The sequence below is a fragment of the Budorcas taxicolor genome, chromosome 1 (assembly GCF_023091745.1).
Source record: "Budorcas taxicolor isolate Tak-1 chromosome 1, Takin1.1, whole genome shotgun sequence".
Taxonomy (NCBI): domain Eukaryota; kingdom Metazoa; phylum Chordata; class Mammalia; order Artiodactyla; family Bovidae; genus Budorcas; species Budorcas taxicolor.
The window spans coordinates 194,207,884-194,232,182 of NC_068910.1; the positions used below are offsets into that span (position 1 = coordinate 194,207,884).

General features: G+C 49.6%; 1 protein-coding gene across 1 annotated transcript; it reads left to right on the forward strand.

Annotated features, from left to right (window-relative positions):
- The first annotated feature begins 21,196 nt into the window (after positions 1 to 21,196).
- On the forward strand, positions 21,197 to 22,330 carry FOXL2 (forkhead box L2). The gene has a single exon (XM_052648549.1). It carries the CDS (start codon positions 21,197 to 21,199, stop codon positions 22,328 to 22,330), a length of 1,134 nt encoding a protein of 377 aa, XP_052504509.1.
- The last annotated feature ends 1,969 nt before the right edge of the window (positions 22,331 to 24,299 follow it).

The following is a 24,299-nucleotide window of genomic DNA, read 5'->3' on the forward strand; positions in this document are numbered from 1 at the left end:
AGAAGAGCAGCACAAGAGAAGACACTGAAGGAGCCCCAGACAATGGGCAGAGGGCTTGCAGACTGCAAAATCTCCTTAAAGGCGGGGTGCTGCAGTTTGAACCTTCTTATGGACACAAGAGACAGAGCTTTGGGATCACTCAAGGTAAATTAGGAGTGAAAGTCCTACAGAAAGTCAGGACTTGTGAAGAGCTGCACCCTTAGTATAAAGAAGCTTAGAAAAACTTCCCCACCAGCCCAGAGACATAGCAATAAAACTTGTCTCTTCCTGATCACCTATAAGAAATCAAAACACCATCCTTTCACTACGTGATGGTTTAGAGGTGGACTTCTACCACCCGCATTGCATAGCAATCCCAAGTCAAAAAATTAACAAATAAATTGAAAATAGATTCCAAGCTGCTGATGCCTCCAGGGTACCTGGCAAAACCAAAATAAAACCTCTTTTTGAGGTCATTCCTACAACTCAGGCAGTCAGTACAGGATTCTCACTGATAGAGAAATCACCAATGAAAACGGCAGACAATACAAAGAAAAGCTTACCATGAGCAAGTTTTCAGACACAAAAAAGCAGGATAAATAGCATCCCAAGAGCTTCTCATAGATGAACATTCTGAAAGACTATAAAATAAGTATGTTTAAAATAATAAAAGAGAAAAAGAGAAGAAACCAGAAACCATAATGAAATACCAGGCAGTTGTTTAAAGAACCAAACAAAATTTGTATAAATGAAAAAATAGTCATCAAAATTAAAATTTATTGGATGAGTAAAATCGTATTTTAGATGGAGGTGAAACGAAAATTACTGACTTAGGAAATAGCTATGAGGAGGTCACCCAGAATATTGTACAAAGAGATAAAGCAATGGAAAGTATAAAAGATAATTATGTGAAAAAGAAAAGAAAATGAAAAAAATCCACAAATTTATAATAGAAAAGAACAAATAATGGGAGAAAAGATAATATTAATAAACAGCCAGAATTCTCAAAAATGATGAATAATATGAATCTTCATGAAGAAGAAGCACTCCAATCCTCAAACAGAATATACAAAAATAATTCCATGCCTAGACATACCATAAAAAACTCCAAAACATCAAGATAAAATCTTAAAAACTGCTAGAGAGAACAGACACATTACCCACAAAGGAACAATTAGGCTTAACTCAACTTCTCAGCAGACACCACAGACGCCAGAAAGTAATAGAACATTCCAAGTATCTTCCATGTGCTGAGGAAAAGCAACTGTCACCTTCAGTGGTCTATATCCAGTGATATTAACATTTAAGAGGGAGAATGAAATTTCTTAATTTCACCAGGATTTTCTACTCACAAACTTTTGGTGAAAGCACCATGAAACTACATACATCAGGAAGAAGGAAATCAAACTCAAAAGGAAGAAATGGGTGAACAAAGAAAATGCAAACAAGTAAGTGACTCTAAAATAAGCATTAACTGTAAAAACACACAGATAATTGTGACAGTCTTAGCACATAACAAGTGCTTGACTGATGTTTACTGGTTGGTGGTGATTCTTGACCGCATATACCTCTTCTGAGACATAATGCCACATATGTTTGGGGGACAAAACACTCAGAAGCACTTCAGCTTATGGTTGTCATATCCTATTCACTTCTTCATTCCAGGAGTATTTTATCACTTCTGATCTGCATTTTTTTTTTTCTATCTTCTGTTGATGAGGGAGGGAATTCCAGTTTGAGTTCACTCTAGTATTTTGAAACTCCACTCGTTAAATTTTTAATGAACTGAAAAAATTATTCCCACCCCTCTGATACTGGCACCCAACAAGAAAAATCCTCACTGCCTGCCAAACTTCAGAAGAGTTAGATTCTTACATGGCGACTTGGGGCTCCAAGTACAGGTCTTTCTTTACTTACAATGGAGTTACCTCTCAATAAACCCATCATAAGTTGAAAATATCATCAGTCGAAAATGCATTTCATATACCTAATCTACTAAATATCATAGCTTAGCCGAGCCTGCCTTAAACACACTCAGAAGACTATAGTTGGGTAAAGCCTGTTTTATAATAAAGAGTTGAATATCCCATGCAGTTTATTGAACACTATATAGAAATTGAAAAACAGAATGGCTGTATGGGTACAGAATGGTCGTTAGTGTATCAGTTAGTTAATCTCATGGTCTCGTAGCTGACTGAGAACTGCAGCTTGCTACCACTGCCCAGTATCACGAGAGTGTTATACCACATTATCACCAGGAAAAGATCAAAATTCCAACTGTGAAGTTCCAGTTTCTACTGAATTTGTATCACTTCCACACCACTGTAAAGGCTAAAAATCAGAATTCAGGGGCCATCTGTACAAGTGTTCCAGCAACCAAAACAAAGTCACACAATATCACTTCCACTGTACCATACTGGTCAAGGAAATCACACGAACACCCAGATTCAAGGGGAGGGGACACAGACCCTACCCCTTAAAGCAAGGAATGCCACCGAATTTGGAGCTCTTATTTTAAAACTATCACCTGCAATCAGAACACAGCTGAAATTCGGTGCAATTAAAAGTAGGAGGCAGGCTTTACAGGTGACTCTAGTGGTAAAGAACCCACCTGCCAACACAGGAGACGTAAGAGGCACGGGTTTGATCCCTGGGTTGCAAAGATCTCCTGGAGAAGGGCTTGGCAACCCCTTCCAGTATTGTTGCCTGGAGAATCCCAGGCACAGAAGAGCCTGGCAGGCTACAGTCCATAGGGTCACAGAATTGGACGCAAATGAAGCGACTTAGCATGCAGTCACACAAAAGTGAAAGGTAAATAACCAGTAACAACAATGAGATCTGTAAGTTACTGAGCATATCCCATGTTCCAGACACTTCCATATTTCATTTACCTTTATGCTGAACCTGTGATATAGGTAGGACTAATACACCCCATCTTACAGAGGAGGATGTGCACTCATAGGGTCAATGTGAATGCCCAAGGTCCTAGAGCTAAAGAGTAGCCAGATTCAAATCCAGGACAGCCACAGGGCAAGGCCATCCTTTTACCCACCCTGCTATGCTAATTCTTAAAGTAATTGAGCAGGGATAGCATACTCCAGTCCTGGCTGCCTATGAGGAATTTGAGCTTGGAGCCAGCCATCAGGAGAGGGAGGTGGCACCCCAGAGCAGGGGCTTCCTGTATAAACAGGAGGTGCATGGGAAGCGGCACTGTGGTGCAGGGACAATGGGCAGTGAGCAGGCAGGGCCTCCTGTCTCCGGTGGGCGCTCAGGGCTGCGGGCGGCCGGGCAGGAACAGCTGGGGCCCTGACTCCCTGACGCCTGGCCCAGGAGAGGAACTGCCCCTCTCATGGCTTTCCCAGGAGGAAGTTCCCTACTGATTCTCGGGAAGCCCTTCCCATCCCAGGCCTCGGCTGTGCCTAGACCTCCTCTTTCTTCTTCAGGAGCATGTTGTCTTTAGGGCTAATCTGGGATACAGGCCTCCTCTGAAGTCCCCGTGGGCTGGAGGCTTGGAGGGTGTGGGCAAGCCAGGCCAGGTTCAGATGCCAATCTAGGAGGCAGCCACCTGTGAAACATGTGCTAAGGGAAACAGCATAGGGCAATTAAAGGGGAAAAAAATGGAATATGTAAAGCAAAAAGATCTGACTCCGTATCGCAGCGTACAGTTCTTACAGCTGTGTGACCTTGGGCAAAACACTTAACCTCTCTGAGCCAGTTTCCTCACTTGTCAACTCTGAAAAGAGTTGTTTGAAACTTAAATGAGATAATTTGTGTAAAGTTACCAACACATAGTGAGAGTTACATAAACAGTATCTATGAGTATTTAAAGCACACAGAAGCTCCTCCAACCTCTGCCCAACAACCAGTTTACTGTAGCATCTAAACTTTCACCATCAGAGAGACTGTGTCACCACTAAACTCACCTCATAAGAGGCAAGGCACCCCAAGTCTGGGAAGCCAGAGAAAGTGGGCTTGAGGGAGGGTCCCAAGCAGCCCCTCACCACTGCCTTCCCAAGGCTCCCCTTACACCACACTCCCCTGGTCACCCCCTCTTCTCTGTCAACTCCTGCTTTTTACTAGCTCCTCAACTCTACCCATCTCTTTTTTCTTCCTCTCTCTCTCTCCACCCTCCTTGGGTGTATTCATCCTGTCCCATCTATAGGTTAGTGACTCCCAAACCTCTCTCCTGAGTCCACACCTTCACGTCCAACTGCCTCCCAAACATCTCTAGCTGGATGCCCCTTGGGCAGCTCAAATGCAACTTGTTCCTCACAGATAATCATCTCACCCAAGAAACCAGTGGGCCCTTCTCACCATCTTCCTGCTCCTTCCTTAGCAGACCTATCACCTCTCCCCTGTGTGCCTGTCACGTCCTTCCATCCTCTAAGCCACAGTCAAAATAGGCTTTCTAACAGACAAACCCTCCCTTTCACTCCCATTTGACAGCCAAATGGCCTCAGGATAAAGTCCAAGTCCCTCAGGAAGGCACCCTTGGTCCTCAGTGATGTGTCAATAGGTAGAGCCTCATGGTCCACTGCCTGCCACCTCCCCCCCACACTGGGCACTGCCAAACCCAGCCGCTGGTGGTTCCCTGAGAACATCATTCCCTCCCTCAGCTCTGGGCCTTTACACACATGCTTCTTACTGGAATGCCTTCCCTACATCTTTCCTTAAGACTTAACCCCAGTATCACCTCCTCCAAGAAGACTTCCTCCTCCTTCCCCTATCAGAACTTATTACACTATACTGTATTTGCCTGTTTACTTACACAACTCACCACAAAACTGTCCTAAGGGCGAGAACAAGGCCTTCCTCTCTAGATCCCCAGATATAGCACAGGACCAGTATGAAGGCAGTGTCTGGATAAGTTCATTTGAATGCATGAATAAATGACAAATTCTGCCCAACAATGAATGGTACCTAAAGGCAATCTTTGTGGGACAGCCAGTCTCAAGCAAACCCACATATGTCACAGAAGGCTCCCAGATGACTCATGTAGTTTATTTTAATTTTTGGCCACGCAGTGTGGCATGCAAGATCTTAGTTTCCAGACCAAGAATGGAACCCACGGCCCTTGCAGTGGAATGGGAGCGTGGAGTCTTAACCACTGGACCACCAGGAAGTCCCAACTCATGTAGTTTAAAGCTTGAAAACAATTTTGAGCCACAGCCCCAGAAGTCATGGGAATGGTAAACATTCTGTAATGGAACTTTTTAAAGACTCAAACTGGAGAGAAAAGGGGTGGGTGTGGGGGAATGTGCGTGTTTGCACACACACGTGAACAACTGCATGTGAATGTGTGGGCACACCTGTGCAGAATGTATGTGCAATGGTGGGCACACACTCACCATTTGTGATTTGCTCTCCATTCATATAATCTACAAATGAAAGAAGGACCACCCCGTGACATAGAAATAATGCCCCGGAACTTGCGAGCACCCATTTCTCAGAGAAAATTAGAGCGAAGGCAGCCCCGTCCGTCCCGCATGAAGCTCCAGCTTCCTCGCACAGGGGTTCCCTCGTCTGGACTTGACCTCGTCTCTAGTGTCGCCCCTGCCTAGAGACCGTCTTAGCTACGCCTTCTTGCGGCCACAGGAAGCTGCAGTGGGTCCCGCCGTCTCGGGCGGATCCTCTCTTCCCTTCCCGGACGGGCCTCCGAGGCAGGGCTTAGCAGAGGCAGACAGTGAGGGGCCAGAGTCTCCAAGGACTCGAGGAGACGGAGATGGCGGGGCGACCGCAGGGCAGGCCCCAGCCGGCCCGGCCGCTCTGGGCGGGCGCGTCTGCGCTGAGAGCCCAGGGCCACGCAGCACGCCCGGCGGAGGCCCCGCGCCCCAGGCGCCGGTGCGCTCCACACGGGCTTCCTGCGCCGCCGCGGGCAAGGATGACATGGTAGGAACGGCCCCGGCCCCCACCGCCGCCGGCCGCCGCTTCCGGCGCTGCAAAGCGAGGAAGCCCCCCGGCGGCGTCGGGCCAGCCGGCTTCCGGCCCGCGGGGCGCGCAACGCGGGGTCAGCGTCCTGCACCCTCGGCACGCGGCGTGCCTGGCACACCCGGAAGCTGTGCCTTCCTTCCTCCACCCGAGGGCCTGGCAAGACTGCCCACACAGCCTTTGCCTTCTAGAACTCCGGGACCCTCTCCCATCCAGCATTCCCTCCGCTTCATCCTGGCATCTCACCATCCATGAACATACACGTTCGCACCCCAACTGTTGGCCTAGAGTCCCTCCCATTCCCAGTTTCTACCTCTCAGAACTATCATGAAATCCTGGATTGATTCAGACTAAAGTGTCAGTGACGAGAAACATTTGAAGGCCTCATCTTTCCCCAGACTAAATCTGCACCTAAGAGAAAGCAGCGCTAAACTTGGAATCTTAGACATTCATTCAACAAACATTTTCGGCACTTCAGGAACATCAGTAACTAAGAATACAAAGATAAGAACGCAGTCACCACCCTCAGGGAGTTCACACTCTAGGAGGAGATAAACAAATTAAGAAATAATTGACAGCAGAGGGTAATAATTGCTGAGATAGAAGGAAGCACCAACAAAGCGCCATAGAAGCCCGAACACCCAGCCCAGCCTGCTGATGTCGATTATTGCAGTGGAACCAGAGACGGATTTTGTGGAAGACAGCTTTGCATGGACCAGGAGTGGTGGGGATGGTTTCGGGACAATTCAAGCACATTACATTTATTGGGCACTGCACTTCCAGTCTAACGCCTGCACTGATCTGACAGAAGGTACCCGTTTGAGGCCTGGAGGTTGGGTGCCCCTGGATTACTGAGCCAGGGAATACCTCCCAAGAGAAGCCTATGCTTGAGCACACTTGAAGGATGAAGAGCAAGCAGCTGAGAGGATGAGCAAGGCACTTTTACCAAGGCTCACAGGGCCCAGGACGCACGCCTCGTTTGCAGTGAGAGGAGGGGTGGACAGGAACACAGAGCACCCAAAACGTGGACATGCTGAGAAGGCCACACAGCCTGTTGAAGGCAGGGGGCGTGTCCAACTCACCTTCAGTGCCCTCTTTCTGGCATAACATAAACACTTAAGAAACGTTTGTTGAATTACAACCAACAAGCTGATCTATTGTAGAGTCAGTGTGTGTTGTCTTTCTTTCCAATCAGACTGAAGAAAACTCTTCATGCGTAGAAACTAGGTCTTTTCCATGTCCACCATACCACTTGGCACATACCTTGGCACCTGACAGGCACAAAGCTGAAAAGCACCCCTTGATTAAGGCAGCAACATGCTGTTTTCTGGCCCCCCACACCAGCAGTGGTGGGGGGTGGGGAGGGCAACGCAGCCTCTCCTGGGGGCATGACCTTTACCTGCCAGGCCTGCTCAGATTACCCAGCCAGAAATCTCTCCTTTCTTCCTCTTGACACCTATGGCATTTGCATCTTGGGCTGGGGGGATGTGTACAGGCTGTGTACCTGTCACCTGGAACTCCCTGTGGGCAGAGAACACACATGGCTCCTCTCTGCATCCCCACACCTGGAACAGCCACTGCACACAAAAGGGTCCAACACATGTGTGTGAAGAAGCAAATTAAGTGATTGGGGAGTTTGTGAATTTGTTCAATCTTTTTTTTTCTTCCTTTCTTCTTTTGGGTGGAAGACATGCCTGATATCATCCAAGATGCACAAAAGCAGCTATTTCCCAAACGATCACTTAGCGTCCCATTGTCATTGTCATTAAATATAAGAAAAATCCATTATTCATCCTGCCTGTCCTTCACAGACACTACCTCAGGGCAACCAAGTGGTTGATAAGGGGTTTCTCTTTATGGAAGAGCCCAGTTAATTAATGAAAAGGAACGACAAGATTAGAGTATCACCATTTTGCAAATGAACCCTAAGGAATAAAGCCTCTAGACAGTGATCATCAATGGCTGTTGAAATCCAAAAAGAGGAAAAACTAAACATCAGTGTGTTCTGATTGAACTATGGACTTCCCTGGCAGTTCAGACCGTGAAGAATCTGCCTGTAATGTGGGAAAACTGGGTTCAATCCCTGGGTTGGAAAGATCCCCCAGAAAAGGAAATGGCAACCCATTCCAGTATTCTTGTCTGGAAAATCTCATGGAGAGGGGAGTCTGGCAGGCTATGAACTATGCAACACTATTGGTGAAGGGTTCTTGCCAAAATATCAAACCTGATCTAACCAAGCCTCTAGATCTACCTGCACACAGGAAATACAGAGGACAGAGGAGCATGTTAAAGGATGCAATCAGCAAAATCCAGGCTGTGAGAAGCCCTGTCCTAGAGGATGAGTGGGCCACTATTGTAGAGAAATAATGCATGGAGAAAGAAGAGATGTGATATCTATGGACAAAAAGACTTAGAGACATATTAAACAAATGCAGTAGTCCGTCTAGTCAAAGCTATGGTTTTTTCCAGTGGTCATGTATGAATGTGAGAGTTGGACTATAAAGAAAGCTGAGCGCTGAAGAATTGATGCTTTCGAACTGTGGTGTTGGAGAAGACTCTTGACAGTCCCTTGGACTGCAAGGAGATCCAACCAGTCCATCCTAAAGGAAATCAGTCCTGAATATTCATTGGAAGGACTGATGCTAAAGCTGAAACTCCAATACTTTGGCCAGCTGACTCAAAGAACTGACTAACTGGAAAAGACCCTGATGCTGGCAAAGATTGAAGGCAGGAGGAGAAGGGGACGACAGAGGATGAGATGGTTTATGGCATCACCGACTCGATGAACATGAGTTTGAGTAAGCTTTGAGAGTTGGTGATAGACAGGGAGGCTTGGCATGCTGCAGTCCATGGGGTTGCAAAGAGTCGGACACAACTGAACTGAACTGAATATATGGATAGGGCTTCCCTGATGGCTCAGCAAGTAAAAAATCTGCCTGCCAATGCAGGAAATACAGGAGACCCAGGTTCAATCCCTGGGACGTGAAGATTCCCTGGAGGAGGAAAATGGCGACCCACTCCAATATTCTTGCCTGAAAAATCACATGAACAGAGGAGCCTGGTGGCCTGCAGTCCAAAATGTCACAGAGTCGAATACAACTGAGTGATTAAGCACACGCACACAAAAATATGGATATATGGACCTTATTTGGGTCTTGGCTCACACCAACTGTAAAATCCTTTTGAGATATTTAAGAAAATTTGAACATTAACTGTGTATTTGATATACTAAAAACATCACCCTCAATTTTTAGACATGATGATGGTAGTGTGGCTATTTTTTAAGTGCTAATATTTTAGGGATATTGACTCTCACATATACAAGTAAAGTAATAGATACAATGTCTCTATTTGGCTTCAAAAGAATGGTGCTGCTGCTAAGTCACTTCAGTCGTGTCCAACTCTGTGCGACCCCATACACGGCAGCCCACCAGGCTCCCCCATCCCTGGGATTCTCTAGGCAAGAATACTGGAGTGGGTTGCCATTTCCTTCTCCAATGCATGAAAGTGAAAAGTCAAAGTGAAGTCCCTCAGTCATGTCTGACTCTTCGCAACCCCACGGACTGCAGCCTACCAGGCTCCTCCGTCCATGGGAGTTTCCAGGCAAGAGTACTGGAGTGGGGTGCCATTGCCTTCTCCAAAAAGAATGGTGGGGAAAGGGTAAAGAAATGGGTAGGGATATAGAGAACACCAGATGGAAGTTCACTGTACTATTCTCTCTTCTATTTTATAGACTTGAAATGTGCCACAATAACAGGCTAAAAAGAGATCAGAGACATTGTTAATATCAGTATTATTACTATTACTACTGTATATTGTCACTCTGCTTATTTAACTTATATGCAGAGTACATCATGAGAAATGCTGGGCTGGAAGAAGCACAAGCTGGAATCAAGATTGCCAGGAGAAATATCAATAACCTCAGATATGCAGACGACACCACCCTTATGGCAGAAGGTGAAAAGGAACTAGAGAGCCTCTTGATGAAAGAGAAAGAGGAGAGCGAAAAAGTTGGCTTAAAGCTCAACATTCAGAAAACGAAGATCATGGCATCTGGTCCCATCACTTCATGGCAAATAGATGGGGAAACAATGGAAACAGTGCCAGACTTTATTTTGGGGAGCTCCAAAATCACTGCAGATGGTGACTGCAGCCATGATTACTCCTTGGAAAGAAAGTTATGACCAACCTAGATAGCATATTCAAAAGCAGAGACATTACTTTGCCAACTAAGGTCCATCTAGTCAAGGCTATGGTTTTTCCAGTAGTCATGTATGGATGTGAGAGTTGGGCTGTGAAGAAGGCTGAGTGCCGACGAATTGATGCTTTTGAACTGTGGTGTTGGAGAAGACTCTTGAGAGTCTCTTGGACTGCAAGGAGATCCAACCAGTCCATCCTAAAGGAGAACAGTCCTGGGTGTTCACTGGAAGGACTGATGCTAAAGCTGAAACTCCAATACTTTGGCCACCTCATGCGACGAGTTGACTCATTGGAAAAGACTCTGATGCTGGGAGGGATTGGGGGCAGGAGGAAAAGGGGACGACAGAGGATGAGATGGCTGGATGGCATCACCAACTCAATGGATGTGAGTTTGAGTGAACTCCGGGAGTTGGTGATGGACAGGGAGGCCTGGCATGCTGCAGTTCATAGGGTCACAAAGAGTTGGACATGACTGAGCGACTGAACTGGCTAACTGACTACTACTACTATTATTATTACTGGGTTTTTTAGTGCTTCTTCTTTAACAGATCCTGTGCTAAATACTTTTCACACAGTATATTATTTAATCTTCTCAAGAAGACTATCAGTTCAGTTCAGTTCAGTCTCTCAGTCGTGTCCGACTCTTTGCAACCCCATGAATTGCAGCACGCCAGGCCTCCCTGTCCATCACCATCTCCCGGAGTTCACTCAGACTCACATCCATCGAGTCCGTGATGCCATCCAGCCATCTCATCCTGGGTCATCCCCTTTTCCTCCTGCCCCCAATCTCTCCCAGCATCAGAGTATTTTCCAATGAGTCAACTCTTCGCGTGAGGTGGCCAAAGTACTGGAGCTTCAGCTTCAGCATCATTCCTTCCAAAGAAATCCCAGGGTTGATCTCCTTCAGAATGGACTGGTTGGATCTCCTTGCAGTCCAAGGGACCCTCAAGAGTCTTCTCCAACACCAGTTCCAACGCATCAATTCTTCGGCACTCAGCCTTCTTCACAGTCCAACTCTCACATCCATACATGACTACTGGAAAAACCATAGCCTTGACTAGACGGACCTTAGTTGGCAAAGTAATGTCTCTGCTTTTGAATATAGTATCTAGGTTGGTCATAACTTTTCTTCCAAGGACTAAGCGTCTTTTAATTTCATGGCTGCAATCACCATCTGCAGTGATTTTGGAGCCCAAAAAAATAAAGTCTGACACTGTTTCCACTGTTTCCCCATCTATTTCCCATGAAGTGATGGGACCAGATGCCACGATCTTCGTTTTCTGAATGTTGAGCTTTAAGCCAACTTTTTCGCTCTCCTCTTTCACTTTCATCAAGAGGCTTTTTAGCTCTTCACTCTCTGCCATAAGGGTGGTGTCATCTGCATATCTGAGGTTATTGATATTTCTCCCGGCAATCTTGATTCCAGCTTGTGTTTCTTCCAGTCCACCTGAATACTATTATTTCTGTTCGCAGATAAGGGAACTGAAGCACAGAGAGATTGGGTAATAGCCCAAAGTCACACAGCAAGTAGATCCTGGAGCCAAGATTTAAGCATATATCTACTGAGATCCAAGCCCACTCTCTCCCATTCCACCATCTCACTTACCGACACTGGCTTCCCAGGGACCAGGCATCACTCTCTCTGTTTGACAGATGAAGAAGCTGATGCTCTGTTCAGTAATAACTAGCAAAGTTGAAGACACCTGAATCCTTTAATCCAGCAGTCTCACTTCTTGGTAAACTGTAGCACATGAGCACTGGCAGACATATACATGGACATCCATAGCAGACTAGTTGGTAACCTTAAAGAATAGGAAATTACCCAATGTCCGTCAACAAGAACATGGATAAATAAACTGTGCTGTGTCCGTACAATGGAATGGTGCAACCCAGTGAAAATAAATGGAGTTTGTCTTGTATCAACCAGGAACTTTTCTCAAACATAAAGGTGAATGAAAAAGCAAGCAGGCATCTTTCTGCAACAGCAGGATACTATTTAAATAAAGTTAGGAAACACAGCAATACTAAGTATCGCTTAGAAATGGATACATGTCAAACAAGTATTAAAATAGCAGTGGGAATATTTAGCACCAAATTTACTGTAATCACTTCAGGAGAGAGGGACAGAGAAGGATCAGAGAGGATTCAGGGGAGTCCTTGACTATATCTTCAAGATTTCTTGAAAAAGTTTGTGGAGAAGCAGGAATCCCATTTGGGAGTGCACACTGCTTCATTCTATAAGGAGGGTAATTTGGCAACATCTATCAAGGTTACAAATGCACATACCCTTGGACACAACTCTGCATATTTAGAAATTTTTGTACAGATATATGCACACACCTACAAAATTAGATATATACAAGATTTCACATTACAGTAATTTTTTTCCTTTAATGAACCATCATAGGCTTTTGGTATTTTGTTTTTAATTTTTATTGGAACATAGTTGCTTTACAATGTTGTGTTAGTATCTATTGTACGGCAAACTGAGTCAGTCATACTTTTATACATGCGTTTGTATGTGTGTGTGCATGCTCAGCTCTGTCCGGCTCTCTGTGATCCCATGGACTGTAGCCTACCAGGCTAGTCTCTCTGTGGGATTTCCCAGGCAAGAATACTGGGGTGGGGTGCCATTTCCTGCTACAGGGGATCTTCCCAACCGAGCAATCAAACCACGTCTCCTGCATTGGCAGGCAAATTCTTTACCTGCTGAGCCATAGAGGAAGCCCATATTTACATATATCTCTTCTTTCTCGGATTTCCTTCCTATTTACGTCACCATAGAGCACTAAGTAGAGTTCCCTGAGCTATACCGTATGTTCTTATCAGTTACCTACTTTATGCCGTGCTGTGCTTAGTTACACAGCCATGTCCAGCTCTTTGTGACCCCATGTAGCTTGCCAGGTTCCTCTGTCCATGGGGATTCTTCAGGCGGGAATACTGGAGTGGGTTGCCATGCCCTCCTCTAGGGGATCATTCCAACCCAGGGATCAAACCCAGGTCTCCCACATTGCAGGCAGATTCTTTACCAGCTGAGCTACCAGGGAAGCCCTACCTAGTTTATACACAGTATCAGTAGCGTATATATATTCAATGCCAATCTCCCAGTTCATCCCATCTCCCTTTTCCCCCTTGGTATCTATACGCTTGTTCTCTACATCTATGTCTCTATTTCTGCTTTGTAAATAAGATCGTCTATACCAACTTTTCTCAGATTTCACATATATGTGCTATATACAGTATGGTTTATAAAAGCAAAGTATTTTAAACAAGCTAATATTATGCAGCTCTAAAAAGGGAATACATTGATATGGAAAGATTTCTAAAGTGCAGAACACTGTGCACTCAATGCTTCCATGTGCAAAAAAGTGAGGGAGGACTGGAGAATGCACGTTCGGTTCAGTTCAGTTCAGTCACTCAGTCGTGTCCGACTCTTTGCGACCCCATGAATCGCAGCACGCCAGGCCTCCCTGTCCATCACCAACTCCCGGAGTTCACTCAGACTCACGTCCATCGAGTCGGTGATGTCATCCAGCCATCTCATCCTCTGTCATCCCCTTTTCCTCCTGCCCCCAATCCCTCCCAGCAACAGAATCTTTTCCAATGAGTCAACTCTTCGCATGAGGTGGCCAAAGTATTGGAGTTTCAGCTTTATCATTCCTTCCAAAGAACACCCAGGTAGTATGTTGCATATGCCCCAGAAGGCTACACCCTAAACTAGGTCACTTGCTGCCTGTGAGATGGGCAACAGGGAAAGAATTGAGAGACTTTTCATTGTAAGCCTTCTATTTTTTTTTTTAATTTTGGTATATGTAAAGATATTGCCTGTTCAAAGAACAATAAAAATGTTAAAACTCTGAACCTAAGCAAGGTTTCATAATCTCCGAGGCTGATGTCAATAAGAATTAGGACAGAGGGGAATTCCCTGGTGGTCCAGTAGCTAAGACTCCTCGCTCCCGATGCAGGACCCCAGTTCAACCCCTGGTCAGGGAACTAAATCCCACATATCGAAACTAAGACCCAGCATAGCCAAATAAATAAATAAATAAACAATTTTTTTTTAAAAGAATTAGTGCAGAGGTCTGTGTTAACCACTCCACTACCGTGCCTCCCAGCCTGCAGCGGGCAGGCATAGGTGACAGTACCATGCTCCAGGACCTTCCTTCCATCTACACTATTCCTGGGGCCTACATTGTGTATTTCTAGACCTTCGTTCCCATCACCCTTTTGAGGGGGGCCCTTCTTATTCAGACATGCTACCAGTTCCCATTCCTCAGAAGTACTGCTTCCTAGCAAAAGGTTAAGGCCAAGAGGTACCTGGATAGAACACACAAGAATCCTGACTGTTCCCACCCAAAGCCCCAAATTCCTGACCACAGTTTCCCCCAACAAAAGCCTCTTGTGGCACCACCACAGCAGCCTGCCAGCAATTACCCCCAATTACAAACCCAGAGCCCAGCAAGGCCTCAATTAGTCTAAAAAGGGGCCTGAGGAGGGGCCAGCCACACAGTGTAGTGCCCACGTATCACCTCCACCCACAGGGCAGCACATTCCTCTCAGTGAAGCCCGGGGCCTTGGTCACTTGGTAAACAAGTCCTCAGGATATGATCCTGAGAAGGCATTCAGCTCTTCTCCGAGTGACCATTCCCTGCAGGCCTCAGTCAAGCACTCTGTCCTGAAGTGCAGCCCCTCCCTGCACAGACTGCACACATCCTTCCCACTCCCCACTATCCCAGGCAGGGTGTGACATTTCCAGGTTATCATCCTCATCAACCCCAGATGAACATCCCTGGATGAACCTGCAGACAGAGGGATGCCCAGGGCTGATGCCTCTAAATCACCATGGTTAGGGACTTGGCTCAATGTGTTGGGAGGAGGACCAAATGCCCATCTCTTCCCAGGAAAGGATGGCCTCTGAATTCTTCTCAGAAGCATCCAGAAACAAACTTGTCCCTGGTCTAATCTTTTCCTGCAAGTTCCCTGAGAGGAACACCATCAGGTTGCAGAGCCCTGGGCTTGGCAAACTTTGAGGGTTTCATGAATTAGCCCCCATGCCCGTCTTCTTCACAGAGGGTGTACATGGCTGTGAGAATGTGTGCATATGTGTGTATACACAGATCTCAAGTTTAAGTGTGACTATGTACTCGGGGAGGACCAGAGGTTACAGGAAATTGGTCTCATAAATAATAGCTAGATTTGGTCAGATGGAAGGAAGGACTGCCTGACCTGGCAGCGACAGAGGCACACACTCAGAGCTCCCAAGTCAAACCGCCACTTAGTGACTGGGGGCCTCCAGCAACTTACTTAACTTCTCTGAGCTTCAGTTTCTTCATCTATCAAATGGGAATAGTACCAACATTTCAGTTTGTCACAAAAATGACATGAGAGAGACACAGTCTGGGAAAGATTCCTGCTATTCTCCTACTTGCTGCAAGTAATAAATCCTTCCTTCTCTGGGAAAAAAAAAAAATTAAATGAGAAAATGCATGTCAAGTCCCTGGTTCAAAATAAGTGTTTAATAAAAGACAGCCACTTTAACCCTTTATTATGAGGACAATAATAGCTGGAGGTACAAAGAGGTCTTCAGAGAATGCTTTCTAGAAGGAAATGTTTTCTAGAAGGCCCTGTTACAGCATGTCTGTCTGTCTATATAACACTGTAATTTGTTCTTCCACTTTGGAAAACTGGCAATTTCTACTAAAACTAAATAGATGCCCACTCTCCTACATAGCCATTCAAGAGTGACTATGAAATGCCCTTCACAAAAAGACATGTAAAAAAACATTGACAGCAGCTTTATTTATGATATCCCAAGACTGGAAATAACACCATCATTAGGTGAATGGATAAGCAAATTGTAGAATATTACACAGCAATAAAGAGAATGAATGTCTGATACATGCAACAAGATGAGTGAATAGCAAAAATATTTTATGCAGAAGAAACCAGACCCAAAGAGTATGTATTATGTACCCCACTTATGAAGCAGAAAGTTAATTTATGATGATAGAAATCAGAATACATGTTACCTTTGTGAGTAGGTATTGATGAGGCTGGAATTTCTAAGAAAGGGACTACACGTGAAGAAGAGTGGCTCAGATCTTGAGCTGGCCCTGTGTGGTCCAGCCACCCTTCTTCACCTATAGTCCCTTTCTTAGAAATTCCAGTTATTCCCTCATAACTAGGGAAATGGCATCTCTCAATTCTCTGTGGAGCACAGCCATGTTCCAATTCCACTATAATGCATTAAACCCATGCTGGTGGGAAACACTGAGTGAGAAGTAGAGGACAGAGTTTCTGTCCATCGAGGTTTACAGTTTGGACATGGACAAAAGCAACTTTGGGTTTCCCTGGTAGCTCACTCAGTAAACAATCTGCCTGCATTGCAGGAGATGGGGATCAATACCTGGGGTCAGGAAGATGCCCTGGAGAAGGAAATGGCAACCCACTCCAGTATTCCTGCCTGGAGAATTCCACGAACAGAGAAGCCTGGTGGGCTATAGTCCATGGGGTAGCAAGAGTTGAACTTAGTGACTAAAGAGTTGAACTTAGTGACTAAACCACCACCACCACCAAAAGCAACTTTAAACAACACATCAGCTCCCTCCACCCTAGACTTCTCTCTCTGGGGAGCATTCCAGAGGACTTTGGAAGAGAGAGGTCCTGACATGGCCCAGGAACCAGCCCCCTCTGCTTTTTCAACGCTGACCTAGGCTCAACCAGGGAAAAGGTCTACAACTGCTCTGCAGTCTGCCTGGTACAGGGGAGGGCATACACTCCTTGGGACAAAGAGGGGCTGGTGGACTTGAGGCTCAACATCAGTAAGGTAAGGAGGGACCCAGAACTCTGGCCTGCTGCCTCCCAGCTCAGCTATCCACAGGGTAGGGTGGGAAGGGAGGTGGAGGTGGGGGAGATTCAGCAAGACACTTACCAACTGGAAACAACTCTCAGCTCTGTTTGTAAGTTCTTCCCCAGAATGGGTAATGGCTTCTCTCTCTCTCTTTCTCTCTCTCTCTCTCTCCCTCTTTCTCTCTCTCTCTCCATATCCTTACTCTTTCTCGCTCACTCTCCCAAGCACTTATTTGGATAAGTGACTCTGCTAATCCTAACCAGGCAGAATAATACCAGCTGGCCTGGAGCCTGGTGCTGGGTGAATGTGTGCACAAGAGAGAACCACGCAACCTCCTCTGCAGCCTGTCACAGTAAGTTCAGCTACAGAACAGAGATGAAGCCTGTGTGAGGAGCCTGCATGTATTAAAGTGCATCAGGGGTCTGTTCTGTACCTGAGCTTCTCTAAAGAACTCTAAACAGCGATCTTGCCATGGGAACATCCAGGTGGCAACCCAGTCACATGAAGCACAGGCCAAGGACATCAGAGAATCAGCTGGCTTCTGGGAGTGTCAGACTTGCAGACACGGAGCCAACAGATCAGCCACGGGATAGCTGGGTGTGGGAGTGTGTGAAGAGGCTTAGGGTGCCAGCCTCAAACTGGCAGGTTTTCCACCAAAATGTGCAAGATCCGAGCTAGTATATGTGACAGGTGAGTGTGAGAGAGTAGTGGGGAAAAGGGGAACTGAGCGGGCGCAGGGAGGATACTGGAGCTGACAGACAGATGGATAGAGGAATGTGAGCTGGGGAGAGGGCCCTGGAGTCCGCTGGGCGGGAGGGACCTGGGCGGCCCTAACAGCTGCTGAGGCGTAGAGTCGCGTGGGGATGTGTTAATCAACACGGATACTCAGGCTTCCCTTTTCCCGCCGGCGAAGCACAGCAGAGAGCTCCCTCTTGTCCCGCAGTAGTGGGGAGCGGAGGGTGTTGGAGAGCCCCGCTGGCTGTGGCGCGGGACCCGCTGAGCGGCGCGGGGTTAGCTCTGCCGCCTCGGGCCGCCGCGCCGCTCGCGCGACTGTGGCAGGATTCCCTGCCGTGGGGAGAGGAGCGCCTCGCCGCAGGAGAGCCGAGGGCGCCGCTCGCGCTGCCTGTCGGGGCCTCCACCGCGCCGCGCGGGCGCGGGGCCCGCAGCCGTGTTTGGTCAGCGGTCTCTTCACCGCTGCTCCGGCGGGAAGACCGGCGCGCAGCGGCGGGCCCCTGGGAAAACCGGACAGGAGAGGTTGGGAGCTCCGCCCGGCCCCTGGACGTGGGCACCGCCCCAGGGTCACCGAGCCGCAGCCCTGCGTCGCCGCGACGCCCTGGGCCCCACACAAGCCTCGGCGCGGTCCACCCTGCCGGCGGGATCCCGACCTCGCTCGGAAGCGGGGCCCTCCCCAGCCTGGCCAAGAGGGTCAGAAGGGGACGAAGGCGCGCCCCACGGCTTCCTGGAGAGATCAATACCTGCAGGCAGGACTCCTCTTCCTGCCACTCAGAAAATCCTTTAGAGCAACCCCTTCCTTTAACCCCAGCCCCTACACACACACACACACACACACACACACACACACACACACACACACACACACACACACACACACACACACACACACACACTCCTCAAAGGCTGAAAGGGAGCTGAGCTTGGAATTCGGGGAAGTGATGACACATACAACAATGCTGTCACACCTGGCTGCTGCAGGCCAGCAGCGGAAATGCCTGCAAGGGGGAGAGAGGCAGAGAAAGAGGACACCAGCCTGGGTGGTCAGAAAGAAATAGAGGACAGAGCACCCACCCCCAGGTAGGGACAGACCCAGCTGCTTTTGCCTCTGTCAAAGCCCTGGGGGAGGATGGGCAGTGGGGTCCATCTGTAGCAGCCCTAAGCCCAACTCACACCATTCCTACCCAGAGCCTGGCCATAAATGGGGTAAGCAAGAAAAAAAACACCTTCACTCCAGCTCAGGAAACAACAACAAAAGTTCTGAAGAAGACCCACTTGCCTCCGTGTATGCTGGAATCAGTGAAAAAAAAAACAAGACACCTTGGGATCTTTTCAGTGGTGGGTGGAGAATGGTATTTAGTGAGGTGAGTTTAGGAGAGCCCTGCTTCCTCTTACTGTGGTGCTCAGGCCACACTGCCCTGCTGACCTCTCTGGAGTCGTCTTCAAGGTGCTGAATTCCAGAGAGCCCGATCACCCTGTCCTCTGTTCTTTTAATTGCAGAATGCAGATCAGGAGCCTAAGCGGGAAGAAGCACCTTGTGAGGGTGGCCCGTGGATGCTGGGGAAAAGCCCCAGAGGCCACCAATGGCTCTTCCCCAGAGATTGGGCAGCTTGGGAGGAAGAGGTAGCAACAGGCATTGGGCCAGTCAATCCAGACATGCCAACTAGTACACACAAAATTGCATGCCATCCATTCAGTTCACCTTCCTGCACAAAGGACCCTGGCTCTGAGGGGGACAGGGAGTTTGGGGCATGAGGACTCAAAACACCGGCCATCTCTCTCACACTTTATGTGACAGCAGACTTTTTGTTAAGGGCAAGTTAACCATTAAAAGGCACACTTGAGTATTTTTCCAGCACTGATTTCCCCCAAGACAACCTCCATGCATGCAACTGGGTCCCAATCAGATTTATGCTGAACATAGATGAGAACTCATCCCCCAACACTGGAGAAAGATCAGAACAAAGGTCTTGTCCAGAGAGAGATTTGAACAAATGCCTCCCTCACAGCCTGTTGTTTTTCTTTCTAGGCTGTGACAGAATATGTACACTGGCAGGCAGGCCGGGAAGGAAGAATTGAGAAAGAAAAGAAAAGGAGGGAAGAGGGAAGGAGTGAAGAAATAAAGGAGAGGAGAAAAGAGAAGATGAAAAAGAAGATGCAATATTCATGAGTCACATTTACTCTGATACATGATATTCAAATGTCATTATGCATCTATAAAGTATAAACGTGTTTTACCCCATAAATATAAATCTCACATCTTCTATCTGTGCATACCTGTTTCTGCACACGCACATCCGAACAGCTATCTCACGTGTCACAAGGACAGACCCTGCCCATGACTTCTATTTGTGATACGAAGCACAGACGTAAACTGTCCCCCAAAGCCCCACGACAACGTTCGCGCCTGTGTCGGAGTAGAAGCAGAGTGGGGTCTACTTGGTGTTTTAAAGCGTACGTCCAACCCGTAGGATTAAGACGCGGATACTGAGTAGGTATCATAGGTCCAGGAGCAGCGCGAGGAAGAGCGGGAGCTTCAGGCGGAGCCCCTGGGCGCCTTCTCCCAGCGATCCTCTTCTCCGGCTCCGTCCCGGCCCAGACAGGCCAGGCCGAGGTTTCTTCGTTCAGTGACACGCGTTTCTGGGCTGGTTTTTCCAAAGCCACCGCTCAGCCCTCTCCACCCCACCCCCGTCCGGCCCCCTCGCCGTTCCGCCCCTCCCCCGGGCCCGAGCTAGCAGAGCAAAGGAGCCGTTTTCTTTCACCTGGACGCTGCGAGGAGGCTTGGCGCGCCTCTCCGCGCTAGGGCCCGAGTTCCTCGCGCGCGCGGGCCGAGGGCGGACGGACCTCGCCGGGGCCCTCGGCATCTCCCGGCCCAGTCCGCAGAGCGAGCACCGGCAGATTCAAGGGCTTGTGAAAGCGTGAGCGCGGCTGTCCGCCGGGCTCCCTAAGCTCGCTGGGAGGGGGCAAGCCGGTCCGGGCTGTACGGGGCGTTTACAAAAAAGTGACTTGGAGATGAACTCTCCCGTGCGCGACTGGCCGCCCCGCTATAGGGGCGAAGGCGCCTGACGCAAGCGGAACTCGGCGGAGCCCATACGAATCAGAACAGAGCGAGGCTCCTGGCGCTCTGGAAACTCCAGGAGGCAGCTCCGCCAGAGACGCGGGTCGTGTCTCGGGAAACCGGAGGGTGGGGGGAGGGGAAGAGCGCAGAAAAGAAAACCCACCGAGGCGGGGACTGGCCTGGGCGGGGAGGGGCGGCGGAGCTGGAGCCCCTCTCTGTTGGGCGGACTCCCCATGGCCAGAGGCTAAGCTCCACTCCCGCCGGCCGCTCCCTTGGGGAAGGGAAAGAAGAGGAGAGAGGAGCGAGAGGCCGCCAGCAAGAGCGCGGGCGGCATCCGCGAGTCTGCAGAAGTTTGAGACTCGGCCGTGAACCGACTTGTGCGCCCGGATTCTTTGCCGCGCCAGCGGAAAAGAGCAGGGACTGCCCGGCCGCGGCGCGCCGGCTTTGTCATGATGGCCAGCTACCCCGAGCCCGAGGACGCCTCGGGGGCCCTGCTGGCCCCGGAGACCGGCCGCGCAGCCAAGGAGCCCGAGGCGCCGGCGCCGCCCAGCCCGGGCAAGGGCGGCGGCGGCGGTGCGGGGGCAGCCCCGGAGAAGCCGGACCCGGCGCAGAAGCCCCCATACTCTTATGTGGCGCTCATCGCCATGGCGATCCGCGAGAGCGCCGAGAAGAGGCTCACGCTGTCCGGCATCTACCAGTACATTATAGCCAAGTTCCCGTTCTACGAGAAGAACAAGAAGGGCTGGCAGAATAGCATCCGCCACAACCTCAGCCTCAACGAGTGCTTCATCAAGGTGCCGCGCGAGGGCGGCGGCGAGCGCAAGGGCAACTACTGGACGCTGGACCCGGCCTGCGAGGACATGTTCGAGAAGGGCAACTACCGGCGCCGCCGCCGCATGAAGCGGCCCTTCCGGCCACCGCCCGCGCACTTCCAGCCCGGCAAGGGGCTCTTTGGGGCAGGAGGCGCTGCGGGTGGCTGCGGCGTGGCGGGAGCAGGGGCAGACAGCTACGGCTACCTGGCGCCCCCCAAGTACCTGCAGTCCGGCTTCCTCAACAACTCGTGGCCGCTACCGCAGCCGCCTTCGCCCATGCCCTACGCCTCCTGCCAGATGGCGGCGGCCGCCGCGGCGGCTGCGGCGGCCGCGGCAGCCGCGGGCCCGGGCAGCCCTGGCGCGGCCGCGGTGGTCAAGGGGCTGGCGGGCCCGGCCGCCTCGTACGGGCCGTACTCGCGCGTGCAGAGCATGGCTCTGCCTCCCGGCGTAGTGAACTCGTACAACGGTCTGGGAGGCCCTCCCGCCGCGCCTCCGCCGCCGCCGCACCCCCACTCACACCCTCACGCACACCATCTGCACGCGGCCGCCGCACCCCCGCCGGCCCCGCCGCACCACGGGGCCGCCGCACCGCCCCCGGGCCAGCTCAGCCCAGCCAGTCCGGCCACTGCCGCGCCCCCGGCGCCCGCGCCCACCAACGCACCCGGCCTGCAGTTCGCCTGCGCCCGGCAGCCCGAGCTCGCCATGATGCATTGCTCTTACTGGGACCACGACAGCAAGACCGGCGCGCTGCACTCGCGCCTCGATCTCTGAGAGTGCAGCGCATGAAGGCTGCGAGGATGCAGGGACCCGCGACGCCCGCCTTGGCCGCAGCAGCCGGCCAGACCGCGCGCCCGCTGGGGCCCCCTGAGCCAGCGCCCACCGCCCCTCTGCGCCTCCTCGCACTCCTCGGCTCCTCTTGCTCCTCTTTGTCTCCGCTTCTCCCCGTGTTCGCCTCCCTGCCCTCTTTGCCCTTTCGCTCCTCTGGCCTGCAGGCCGCCTCTCCACGCGTTTTCCGCAGGCCTAGCCTTCTCCGGGCACCTCAGCGTCGGGGCTGGACACCCGTCGCCAAAATTCACGGCGGAGAGGAAGTGCCCGGGGCCGAGGTGCAGCCGGGCTTCGGCTGCGCAGACCTCCTGGCCTTTTCTCACAGGTCGGTGCACTCGCACTCGGCCCTCCGCCGGGCTGCCGCGCCATCCTTGGCTAGAAGCGCCGGCATGGGCCGGCAACAAGACCCGCGCCGCCCGAGAAAGGGACAAACGGATGTTTGCTCCGCGTACCCTTTTGGAGCTATTCAGAAGCCCCTTCCTGGGGCCCACTGGGCAGGGCGGGGGTTGGGCTGGATCAGGGAGCCGGGTCTGCCTCGCTCGGCGGCCTGTACCCGGGTTTACACAGCATCCCGGCTCGGAGAGAGACTGCGTTTCCTCCGCTCTCCATCCCGGCGCTTGGGGCCCCTTCAGGCACGGGCGGCTGGCTCATGTTTTGCTACAAAGATCACGAGGGCTATTTTAGATAATATAAAAAAATATTTTTTAAAGGAAAAAAATTCACCGGAAAACCGGCTAAGTATTGTGGCCTTGGAGTTTGCTAAAGCAAAACATGAAAATCTTTTGCAGGAGATTTGAAGAAATCCTGTCGGGCCTTCAGAAAGCTATGTTCAGAGAGGCAGGAGTATATGCCCAGTATCAGATGGTTTCCTTTACAAATTAGAGCATTTCACCCCTCAACCTATCTTTTTTAAAAAAGTCGAAAACAAATTTCCCCCTATCTTCCGATGCCAGCCCTGAGCGCGGGGAGATCACTGTCTGCCTGGCCGAAGCTTCAGGGTCGACTCATTCCCTCCCTGATTTTTGTTTTTCAAACGTCTTGCTTCTCCCACTTTGGGCAAGAGAAATGTGAAACCCGGCAGCAGACGGACCAGGCGGGCTTGTGGCTCCGAGCCTACCGGCCCACAACTCTAGACCTGGTTGTTTTGTAGTGTGTCGTTCGGAGGACCAAATTTTTCTAGAAAGAACTAGAGCACTTTTGTTGTTTTGTTGTTTGTTTGTTGTTTTTGTTTTGTCTTGTCAATTCTCGAATAAATTTTTTGTTCTTTCTTTTAACACGGACTTACATTATTTACATGGCGCCTAACTTTGTTCCGCAGCTAGTTAAAACAGGGAGATTTTCAGCAAAAAATGTATCCTTTCTCAGATAAAGGAGGGTTGAGGACGGCCAGAGTGGGGGGCCTTTGTGGTTGTTGCTGCCGCTTTGTTTTCCCGGAATTGTTTGTTTTGTGTGTCATCGCTGACTTGTTGCGGCTGTTTCACGTCATGGGAGAGGCTTTATCTGCCGTGGTTCTTTCACAAGGCCCACTGTAGGTAGGATTTGTTCTATTTTTGCATCCATGCAAGTTTGAACTTTACCTCTTATATAGCCATGCTAGGTGTATGGGTCATGTTTGTATTATATTGTCTTTATGCTATTCAGTTTTTCCAGCTATATCTAACAGAAGAATTTATTCCAAATAGATAAAATCTTCGTTGTGGTCATGTTCTGTAAGCTGCAAACCTCTGTACAAATGTAATGAGTGACTGGTTGCCTTATTTTTAATAGTCGGAATTCATTTACCTTGACATATGTGTAAGAGATTTGGGGATATCAGAGAGGTGGCTATAGAAATTTAATCTTTTCTCTCTTTTTCTTTACTGAGACTCTTCAACAAATTAAGACTGGCGCTTCTGTGCAGGCACACAGGCAGGCA

Excerpts from the sequence above, each read along its gene's own strand:
- FOXL2 (XM_052648549.1), top strand. The coding sequence starts at position 21,197 with ATGATGGCCAGCTACCCCGAGCCCGAGGACGCCTCGGGGGCCCTGCTG.